We start from the raw sequence: 12,050 nt of genomic DNA on the forward strand, positions 1-12,050 counted from the left end.
AGTGAGGGGTGGTAACATCAGTGAGGTTGTGGTAACATCAGTGAGGGGTGGTAACATCAGTGAGGGGTGGTAACATCATTGAGGTTGTAGTTACATCTGTGAGGGGTGATAACATCAGTGAGGTTGTGGTAACATCCGTGAGGGGTGGTAACATCATTGAGGTTGTGGTAACATCAGTGAGGGGTGGTAACATCATTGAGGTTGTAGTTACATCTGTGAGGGGTGATAACATCAGTGAGGAGTGGTAACATCAGAGGGGTGTTGACATCAGAGTGGTGATAACATCAGTGAGGGGTGGTAACATCAGTGAGGGGTGACAACATCAGTGAGGGGTGGTAACATCAGTGAGGGGTGGTATCATCAGTGAGGGGTGATAACATCTGTGAGGAGTGGTAACATCAGAGGGGTGATAACATCTGTGAGGGGTGGTATCATCAGTGAGGGGTGATAACATCTGTGAGGGGTGATAACATCTGTGAGGAGTGGTAACATCAGAGGGGTGATAACATCAGTGAGGGGTGGTAATATCAGTGAGGGGTGATAACAGCAGTGAGGGGTGATAACATCAATGAGGGATGGTAACATCAGTGAGGGGTGGTAACATCAGTGAGGTTGTGGTAACATCAGTGAGGGGTGATGACATCAGTGAGGTTGTGGTGACATCCGTGAGGGGTGGTAACATCATTGAGGGGTGATAACATCAGTGAGGGGTGATAACATCAGTGAGGGGTGATAACATCTGTGAGGAGTGGTAACATCATTGAGGGATGGTAACATCAGTGAGGGGTGGTAACATCAGTGAGGTTGTGGTAACATCAGTGAGGGGTGGTAACATCATTGAGGTTGTAGTTACATCAGTGAGGTGTGATAACATCAGTGAGGAGTGGTAACATCAGAGGGGTGTTGACATCAGAGGGGTGATAACATCAGTGAGGGGTGGTAACATCAGTGAGGGGTGACAACATCAGTGAGGGGTGGTAACATCAGTGAGGGGTGGTAGCTTCAGTGAGGGGTGATAACATCAGTGAGGGGTGGTAACATCAGTGAGGGGTGATAACATCTGTGAGGGGTGGTAAGATCAGTGAGGGGTGGTAACATCAGTGAGGGGTGGTAACATCAGTGAGGGGTGTTGATATCAGTGAGGAGTGTTAACATCAGAGGGGTGGTAACATCAGTGAGGGGTGATAACATCAGTGAGGGGTGATAACATCTGTGAGATTGTGGTAACATCTGTGAGATTGTAGTAACGTCAGTGAGGGTGATAACGTCTGTGAGGTTGTGGTAATATCAGTGAGGGTTGATAACATCTGTGAGATTGTGGTAACATCTGTGAGATTGTGGTAACATCAGGGAGGGGTGATAACATCTGTGAGATTGTGGTAACATCTGTGAGATTGTGGTAACATCAGGGAGGGGTGATAACATCTGTGAGGTTGTGGTAATATCAGTGAGGGGTGATAACATCAGTGAGGGGTAGTAACGTCAGTGAGGGTGATAACGTCTGTGAGGGGTGGTAACATCAGTGAGGGGTGATAACATCAGTGAGGGGTGGTAACATCAGTGAGGGGTGATAACATCTGTGATATTGTGGTAACATCAGTGAGGGGTGATAACATCTGTGAGGTTGTGGTAATATTAGTGAGGGGTAGTAACGTCAGTGAGGGTGATAATGTCTGTGAGGGGTGATAACATCAGTGAGGGGATAACATCAGTGAGGGGCGGTAACATCATTGAGGTTGCAGTTACATCAGTGAGGGATGATAACATCTGTGAGGGGTGATAACATCTGTGAGGAGTGGTAACATCAGAGGGGTGATAACATCAGTGAGGGGTGGTAATATCAGTGAGGGGTGATAACAGCAGTGAGGGGTGATAACATCAATGAGGGATGGTAACATCAGTGAGGGGTGGTAACATCAGTGAGGGGTGGTAACATCAGTGAGGTTGTGGTAACATCAGTGAGGGGTGATAACATCAGTGAGGTTGTGGTAACATCCGTGAGGGGTGGTAACATCATTGAGGTTGTAGTTACATCTGTGAGGGGTGATAACATCAGTGAGGGGTGATAACATCAGTGAGGAGTGGTAACATCAGAGGGGTGTTGACATCAGAGGGGTGATAACATCAGTGAGGGGTGGTAACATCAGTGAGGGGTGACAACATCAGTGAGGGGTGACAACATCAGTGAGGGGTGGTAACATCAGTGAGGGGTGGTAGCTTCAGTGAGGGGTGGTAACATCAGTGAGGTTGTAGTAACATCTGTGAGGGGTGGTATCATCTGTGAGGTATGGTAACATCAGTGAGGGGTGATAACATCAGTGAGGAGTGTTAACATCAGAGGGGTGATAACATCTGTGAGGGGTGGTAACATCAGTGAGGGGTGATAACATCAGTGAGGGGTGATAACATCAGTGAGGATTGTTAACATCAGAGGGGTGATAACATCTGTGAGGGGTGGTAACATCAGTGAGGGGTGATAACATCAGTGAGGGGTGGTAACATCAGTGAGGGGTGATAACATCTGTGAGATTGTGGTAACATCTGTGAGATTGTGGTAACCTCAGTGAGATTGTGGTAACATCAGTGAGGGGTGATAACGTCTGTGAGGGGTGATAACATCAGTTAGGGGTGGTAACATCAGTGAGGGGTGATAACATCTGTGAGATTGTGGTAACATCTGTGAGATTGTGGTAACATCTGTGAGGTTGTGGTAATATTAGTGAGGGGTGATAACATCAGTGAGGGGTAGTAACGTCAGTGAGGGTGATAACGTCTGTGAGGTTGTGGTAACATCAGTGAGGGGATAACATCAGTGAGGGGCGGTAACATCATTGAGGTTGCAGTTACATCTGTGAGGGATGATAACATCAGTGAGGGGTGGTAACATCAGTGAGGGGTGGTAACATCAGTGAGGGGTGATAACATCAGTGAGGAGTGGTAACATCAGTGAGGGGTGTTGACATCAGAGGGGTGATAACATCAGTGAGGAGTGGTAACATCAGTGAGGGGTGGTAACATCAGTGAGGGGTGGTAACATCTGTGAGGGATAATGTTCCACAGAGTTCACAATGGCTTCTTTCCCTTCCACCAACAGCTGAAGACCAGCAACATTTTCTACCACCATGACTGGCCCAAGGAGCCCTTCTGGGAGTGTCAGGATTCATTCCAGTTTGTAGTTTCCTCTGCCCCAGCAGTTACAGAGAAACACAACCTGACACTCTCGATTTCCTTTGAACATCATGGTCCGGGACAAGGCTCCCAGCTTTGGAGGAATAAAGGTAAGCTTTCAGTTCTCTGCCCACCTCCAGCATGGTGTAGTTTCCACAGCCTCTTCTACCTCGTCACTGTTACAGGGGCATTGGCTGCCAGCAGCAGCTCACCGGAGCCCTCTGTCCTGGGCTGAAGGCTCATCGGCCCTGCCGCTTCTACTTTCACTGCACCACTTCATAAGTCATCTGGGCGAAGATCTGCCTCTCCCAAGGATGGAGCTCTGTTGGCATTTCTGTGGCACTGGGTTTTTATCGGATGGGTTGCCAGCACCATGTCCAATCGCCCTTTCACAGCCAGGTTTGGGTCCGTCCATGACAGAGTTATTCATGACTCTTACGTACCAAAAAAATGGGCAACCAGCCAGAGGGAGTTTTCCAGTCAAATGATTTCTTGTGATTTTTGAATCTTTGGTCCTGGTCTTGAGTTCAAATTGAATTATCATTCCTTGAATACCACCAAAAGAAACGGGGTTCCAGCCTGGCGCCAATAACCAGTCCCTGAGAGCAGAGTGTACCTGGGGGTAAGGTAGGTTAATGGGAACCAATCGAGGCACAGTGCATATATTTCCAGATGCCACATCAATGACTATGCAGAAAATATGAGCTTATCGTATAAAGTATGGACAGAGGGATAGCTGTGTACAGAATATGGAGAGAATGCATAAACTGATGTTTTATTGGTTGGCAAGAGGTGACGGGTGGTGTGCGGGAGGGAACAATTTATATGCGTCACTGGGATGAAGACACTGAATATAGAGCTTCGACCAAGAACAGGCCATTCAGCCCACAATGTTGTGCTGAGCCAGTTAAATTAGAAATCAAATGGCCAATTAAACTAATTTTTTCTGCCTACACTATGTTCATATCAGAAAAAAGCACAGTCAATGTTTTGGGCCGAAACCCTTCGGCAGGACTGTGTGTAGCTCGGATTTCCAACATCTGCAGATTTTCTCTTGTCAATGTTCATATCGTTCCATTTCCTCACATATCATGTGCGTATTCAAACTTTTCTTAAAAGTCTCCAATGTTGTTGTCTCTACTACCACTCCAGGCCCCCACTACTCTCATAGAGTCAAGCAGAAGTACAGCACAGGAACAGGCCCTTTGGCCCATCTAGTCCATGCTGAAAACTATTTAAACTACCCACACCCATCAACCTGCACTGTGACCTTAGTCCTCCATACCCCTGCCGTCCGTGTACCTATCCAAACTTCTCTTAAACTTTAAAACTGAGCTTGGAGACACCACTTGTCCTGGCAGCTCATTCCACACTCTGATGATCCTCTGAGTGAAGAAGTTTCCCCTCATGTTCCCCTTAAACTTTTCACCTTTCACCCTTAACCAATGACATCTAGTCGTAGTCCCAGCCAACCTCAGTGGAAAAAGCCTGCTTGCATTTACCCTATCTATACCCCTCATAATTTTGTATACCTCTATCAAATCCCTTCTAAATCTTCCACGTTCCAAGAAATAAAGCCCTAACCTATTCAATCTTTCCATATAACTCAGGTCCTCCAGACCCAGCAACATACTTTGCAATTTTCTCTGCACTCTTTCAACCTTATTTACATCTTTCCTGTAGGTAGGTGACCAAAACTGCTCACAATACTCCAAATTAGGCTCACCAGCATCTTATACAACTTCAACGTAACAATAGAGAATAGGTGCAGAAGTAGACCATTCGGCCCTTCGAGTCTGCAACGCCATTTTGAGATCATGGCTGATCATCTACTATCAATACCCGGTTCTTGCCTTGTCCCCATATCCCTTGATTCCCCTATCCATAAGATACCTATCTAGCTCTCTAGCTCCTTCTTGAAAGCATCCAGAGAATTGGCCTCCACTACCTTCCGAGGCAGTGCATTCCAGACCCCCACAACTCTCTGGGAGAAGAAGTTTTTCCATAACTGCGTCCTAAATGACCTACCCCTTATTCTCAAACCATGCCCTCTGGTACTGGACTCTCCCAGCTTCTGGAACATATTTCCTGCCTCTATCTTGTCCAATCCCTTAATAATCTTATATGTTTCAATCAGATCCCCTCTCAATCTCCTTAATTCCAGCATGTACAAGCCCAGTCTCTCTAACCTCTCTGCGTAAGACAGTCCAGACATCCCAGGAATTAACCTCGTGAATCTACGCTGCACTTCCTCTACAGCCAGAATGTCCTTCCTTAACCCTGGAGACCAAAACTGTACACAATACTCCAGGTGTGGTCTCACCAGGGCTCTGTACAAATGCAAAAGGACATCCTTGCTCTTGTACTCAATTCCCCTTGTAACAAAGGCCAACATTCCATTAGCTTTCTTCACTGCCTGCTGCCCTTGCTCATTCACCTTCAGTAACTGATGAACAAGGGACTCCTAGATCTCCTTGTATTTCACCCTTACCTAACTCTACACCGTTCAGATAATAATCTGCCTTCCTGTTCTTACTCCCAAAGTGGATAACCTCACACTTATCACATTAAATGTCATCTGCCAAGTATCTGCCCACTCACCCAGCCTATCCAAGCCACCCTGAATTCTCCTAACATCCTCATCACATGTCACACTGCCACCCAGCTTAGTATCATCAGCAAATTTGCTGATGTTATTCTCAATGTCTTCATCTAAATCGTTGATGTAAATTGTAAACAGCTGTGGTCCCAATACTGAGCCCTGTGGCACCCCACTAGTCACCACCTGCCATTCCAAGAAACACCCATTCACCGCTACCCTTTGCTTTCTATCTGCCAACCAGTTTTCTATCAATGTCAATGTCTTCACCCTGATGCCCTGAACTTTGATTTTACCCACCAATCTCCTATGTGGGACCTTATCAAATGCCTTCTGAAAATCGAGGTACACTACATCCACTGGATCTCCCCCGTCTAACTTCCTGGTTACATCCTTGAAAAACTCCAATTGATTAGTCAAGCATGATTTACCCTTGGTAAATCCATGCTGGCTTAGCCCAATCCTATCACTGCTATCTAGATATGCCACTATTTCATCCTTAATAATGGACTCTAGCATCTTCCCCACCACTAATGTCAGGCTGACAGGTCGGTAGTTCTCTGTTTTCTCCCTCCCTCCTTTCTTAAAAAGTGGGATAACATTAGCCATTCTCCAATCCTCAGGAACTGATCCTGAATCTAAAGAACATTGGGAAATGATTACCAGTGCATCCGCAATTTCCAGGGCCACCTCCTTTAGTACCCTAGGATGCGGACCATCTGGTCCTGGGGTTTTGTCAGCCTTCAGTCTCATCAGTCCACTCATCACCGTTTCCTTCCTAATATCAATCTGTTTCATTTCCTCTGTTACCCTATGTCCTTGGCCCATCCATACATCTGGGAGATTGCTTGTGTCTTCCTTAGTGAAAACAGATCTAAAGTACTCATTAAATTCTTCTGCCTTCTCTCTGTTTCCCATAACAATTTCACCCAATTCATTCTTCAAGGGCCCAACATTGTTCTTAACTATCTTCTTTCTCTTCACATACCTAAAAAAGCTTTTGCTATCTTCCTTTATATTCCTGGCTAGCTTGCGTTCGTAACTCATTTTTTCTCCCTGTATTGCCTTTTTAGTTAAGTTCTGTTGTTCCTTAAAAACTTCCTAATCATCTGTCCTCCCACTCACCTTAGCTCTGTCATACTTCCTTTTTTTTAATGCTATGCAATCTCTGACTTCCTTTGTCAACCACTGTGGCCCCTTTCCCCCCTTTGAATCCTTCCTTCTCTGGGGGAAGAACTGATTTTGCACCTTGTGCATTATTCCCAAGAATAATCCCAAGAGTAACTTCAGAATCGGAATCAGAATCAGGTTGCATATCATTGGCATATCTCATGAAATTTGTTAACTTTATGGCACCAGAACAATGAAATACATGATAAATAAATATAGAGGAAAAAACGTGAGTTACAGTAAATATATACATGTCTATTAAATAGTTAAATTAAAAAAAATAGTGCAAAAAAATGCAGTGAGTGAGTGTTCATTGATTCAATGTCCATTCGATGACATTCCATCTCCTGTACTCAGTATGATGACTAATGAAAGCCAATGTGCCAAAGACTTTCTTTACGACCCCATCTGCCTGTGACACTACTTTCAGCGAGTTTTGGACCTGTATTCCTAGATCCCTTTGTTCTACCACGCTCCTCGTGCCCTACCGTTCACTGTGTAAGAGCCACCAAGTGCAACACCTCACACTTGTCTGCATTAATTTCCACCTGCCATTTTTCAGCCCATTTTTCCAGCTGGTCCAGATCCCTCTGCAGGCCATGATAGACTTCCTCGCTGTCCTCTACACCCCAGTCTTGGTGTCACCTGAAAATTTGCTGATCCAGTTAGCCATGTTATCAGCCAGATCGCTGTGAAAAAAAAAAATGCCCCTCACATCTCCTTTGAACTTACCCCCTCACAAATTAATGGCCTCTGGTATTAGACATTTCAAACCTTGGGAAAATATATTTTTGTCTACTCCATCTATGCCTCTCATAATCTTATAAACCTCTAGCAGAAGATATGAGCCATACTGAAGGTGTGGTTACTAAAAGTGCCCATGACAGAAAGGTAGGTGGGAAAGTATTGAATAACATTCAGTAGTAAGAACATAAGAGAAAGCAATGAAATTAGGCCATTCAGCCCTCCAAGTCTGCTCTGCCATCTCATTATGGCTGGTCCATTTTCCCCTATGACATGGGGGCAGTCATAGACACAGTAAGAAGTACCTGTGCAGAGTGCAGTATGTTGATTCCCACCCCTGTCTGTGATCGCATGGATTTCTTCCGAGTACTCCAGTTTCCTCCCACACCATCGAGCAGACATTCCAGCCTCAGCTGTCCCAGCTCTCTGGGACCTCAAGCTGTAGAAGCAGACAGTCACGCAGTGCTCAGCACTGGCTGTTCGATCGGGATTCAATTAGTGGCTTTCCTCTGGGTGCTCCAGTTTCCTCCCACATTCCAAAGATGCACAGTAAAGATTAGCATTACACTGTGTTGGTGTTGGAAGTGTGGCAACGCTTACGTGGGTTGTCCACAGCACAATCCTCACTGATTTGAGTTGAAGCAAATGACACATTCCACTCTACGTTTCAACATACACGTGACAAATAAAGCTCTTTTAATGTAATTTCAGACCCATTTCTGAATTTGAATGTACATTGTTGTGACTGAAGGAGTGAGAACCAGAAAAATCACAGAGTGCTGTAGAGGTATTCCCAAGACTGCGGTTGTCGGGGCCCTGAGCGACATGTCACAAGTACATGTGTGAGGGAGCAGCAGAAATGCTTGATGTGGAAGGCTGAGAAGCTGTAGAGAGCTCTGCAAGGCAGATACCACTAACATTAGGAAGTGTAGTGGTGACTGAAGGAAAGGAGGGTGTCAGAACATGTCTGGAGCTGGAATGATAAACATATTCCCAGCTGCAGATTGCATGAGGGCAGTCTGCAGCTGTAAACTTTGGCAAACTTCTAAAGAGGTAGAGTGGAGAGAATATTGACTGTTTGCATCGCAGCCTGGGTATGGAAACACCAGCCATAAACACGAGAATTTCTGCAAACACTGGAATTCCAAAGCCACATACACAAAATGCAGGAGGAACTCAGAGGCTCAGGCAGCATCAATGGAAAAGAGTGAATTGTTGGCGTTTCGGGCTGAGACCCTTCAGGACTGGAAAGGAAGGAGAAGGTGCCTGTCCTGAAGAAGTCTCTTGGCCTGAAACGTTGAGTGTTTATTAATTTCCATAGTTGCTCTCTGTCCTGCTGAGTTCCTCCAGCATTTTGTGTGCGTTGTTTTGGAAACAGCAATTCCCTTGAACGGAAAAGCCTTCAAGAAGTGGTGAATACAGCCCTGTCCATCACGGGTAAACCTTTCCCAACCAGGAGTGCAGCATCCACCATCAAGAGCCCCCGTCATCCAGGCCATGCTCTCTCCTCTCTGCTGCCATCAGGAAGGAGGTACAGGAACCTCAGGACCCTCACCACCAGGGTCAGGGACAGTTATTACCCCTCAACCATCAGGAAGGAGGTACAGGAACCTCAGGACCCTCACCACCAGGGTCAGGGACAGTTATTACCCTTCAACCATCAGGAAGGAGGTACAGGAACCTCAGGACCCTCACCACCAGGGTCAGGGACAGTTATTACCCCTCAAACATCAGGAAGGAGGTACAGGAACCTCAGGACCCTCACCACTAGGGTCAGGGACAGTTATTACCCTTCAACCATCAGGAAGGAGGTACAGGAACCTCAGGACCCACACCACCAGGGTCAGGGACAGTTATTACCCTTCAACCATCAAACTCTTGAGCCAGAGGGAATAACCTCACTCATCTTCACTCATCCCATCACTGAACTGTTCCCACAACCCATGGACACACTTTCAAAGACTCTTCATCTCATGTTCTCAATATTTATTGCTTATTTATTTATTATTATTTTTATTTATTTTGTATTTCCGCAGTTTTTTTCTGCAGATTGGTTGTTGTCTGCCTGTTGGGTGTGGTCTTTTGTTGGTTCTATCATGTTTTACTGTGAATGCCCGCAAGAAGATTAATCTCAGGGTTATATATGGTGACATATGTGTAATTTGATAATAAATTTACTTTGAACTTTGAATGAACGAAGTGTCTTTCTTTCCTATCCAGGCCTGAAGCTGCCTCAAGGTCAAAGTGCAGCAATTGACCAGTCGTTATTGGATGCCTCCAACCTCCTGTCCTCAGTGTCGGCAACCGATCGGTCTGCTTACGACATTATATTTGAGGTGAGCACCCAGCCGCTCCATGGATTCCTGACCCTGTCTGGCAAGAGAAAGGTGCGGAAGTTCACTCAGTCTGACTTGTTGTCATCTGCACTGCAGTACACACACGTCAGGTCAGGGTCACTGACTGACAGCTTCGTGTTCCGAGCTCGGCTGGGCCGAAGGAGAAAGTCGATGGCCCGGCCTGCATACAACAGAGCCACCATTGTTATTTCGGAGCCCTTTAATGTGACGGCACTGCCAGTGAAGGGGTATCTTCCACAGATTGTGACGACGGGATCAACTCTCCATGCTCTGCAAGGTTCCAGCCTAGTGTTGACTCAAAGGCACGTGCACACTTCCGACCCTGATAATGTGCCAGAAGAAATTCAGTACAGCGTGGTCACAGGGCCAGACAACGGTTTCTTTGTGCATGGAGTTAACAGCAGGATGCCCATAAAGCGATTCACACAGGCCGATATCAATGCTGGCAAAGTACTTTTCAAAGCCAATGGTCCACCGGGTATCAGCACATTCCACTTCAGAGTCTCCGATGGGGAACATCCAGCAGTTGAGGGGACTCTGACTATTGAGGTTCTGAAAGTGACTCACAACAAAGAGATTGTATTAACCCAAGGTGAGCCAGCAGCACCCATAACCAGAGAGCATCTTCTGGCAGATAGTAAGGGAGATGACCCTGTGCGTTACAAGATAACCCAGCAGCCAAGGCATGGGGAGGTAACTGTGAACCAGGCTGTGGTGACCGAGTTCCTGCAGAGACACGTAGACGATGGGGTGCTGAAGTACCGTATGACGGACTTCTCTGTTCACCAGGACAGCTTCCAGGTTTGGGCCCTGACCCAAAAGGGCAATGTATCGGCCACGGTGAACGTTACAGTGCGGCCACTGGTGAGGGTGGCCCACGAGCTACAATGGCCCAGAGGTACCACCATCTTAATTGATACAGATATTTTGGATGCAAGTGAACTGGCCCTTAAAACCCAGAGCATTCCCTCCTTCCACCTCATCCAGCAGCCCAGAGCTGGGAGATTAATCCGGCTACATAAAGAGAATGGAACTCGAAGTCCACTTGGCAGTAACTTCATCCAGACTGACCTTGAAGACAGAAATGTAGCCATTGAAGTCTTTGATTCTGATCTGGCTGTGACATCCCCACAGCTGGATGGCTTCCAATTTCTCTTGAAAGCTGATGGGGTGCCAGCTGCCATTGGTGCTCTGGAATTCCGGACTGTTGCGTATATACGAAATGCCACGTTACTACAGAACTCTTCCCCAAGGAGTACAGAGTTAGTGTATTCCAGCACCAGCCCTCCAGTTCAGGATGCAAATGAAATGGATGGGTACACTTGTGCAACAACGTGGAATCCCTTCACATTTGGACGAAGACAGAATGAGGCGACATCAGACAGTGTAACAACAGGGTTCCCGTCCGCAGCAGGCAATGACAGGGCCGTCAGCTCAGCAGCCGGCAATCTCATCGCAATCATTATTTCTGTTATCCTAATCATTTTGCTGTTGTTGATTATTGCCACGATTGTGATCTACATTACAAAGCGCAACAAGACAGGAAAGCACAACGTGCAGGCGACCCCCCGGAACGGTGCATTGGAGAACGAGACCTTTCGGACAACCGACCCTGTTCAGTCTGTCCCTCTAGTGAATGTGAGGCCAATAAATGGCACAGACATACAATCCAACAGTGGCCACGTTAATCCTGAGGCGAACCGGTTCTGCAAGACAGGCAACCCGACAGTGAAAACCAATCACTACTGGGTATGACCCCTGTACCAGTGCGCACCCCAGCACCCCTTCTCAGGCAAGTTGCAACACCGATCCCTGCACCTCGTGAAATGGAGGCAGATCATTTCCCATCATTCCTTTGGGTTTACCTCACCAGGAAGCCCCACCTGGAGGAGCGTCTTCCCCTCTGGATGCCACATCTGTTTAAAAGTAACGGATCATTTTACGAACCAAATGCTTTATTAGCTGCCAGGTGACCTGTTCACATTCCAGAAATTAAAATAACTGATCTTTCT

The 12,050-nt window shown here is 46.5% G+C and overlaps 1 protein-coding gene across 2 annotated transcripts in view; it reads left to right on the plus strand.

Annotated features, from left to right (window-relative positions):
* LOC132378751 (chondroitin sulfate proteoglycan 4-like) overlaps positions 1–11,796 on the plus strand; it is a 217,291-nt gene extending 205,495 nt beyond the window's left edge. For both annotated transcript variants that reach the window (XM_059945884.1, XM_059945885.1), the window contains 2 exons: positions 3,095–3,278; positions 9,902–11,796. In XM_059945884.1, coding sequence (XP_059801867.1) covers positions 3,095–3,278; positions 9,902–11,793 — 2,076 coding nt within the window. In that variant the 3' untranslated portion in view covers positions 11,794–11,796. The remainder of the gene's footprint in view (positions 1–3,094; positions 3,279–9,901) is intronic.
* Positions 11,797–12,050: the final 254 nt, after the last annotated feature.

The sequence above is a fragment of the Hypanus sabinus genome, chromosome 21, assembly GCF_030144855.1.
Source record: "Hypanus sabinus isolate sHypSab1 chromosome 21, sHypSab1.hap1, whole genome shotgun sequence".
Lineage (NCBI taxonomy): Eukaryota > Metazoa > Chordata > Chondrichthyes > Myliobatiformes > Dasyatidae > Hypanus > Hypanus sabinus.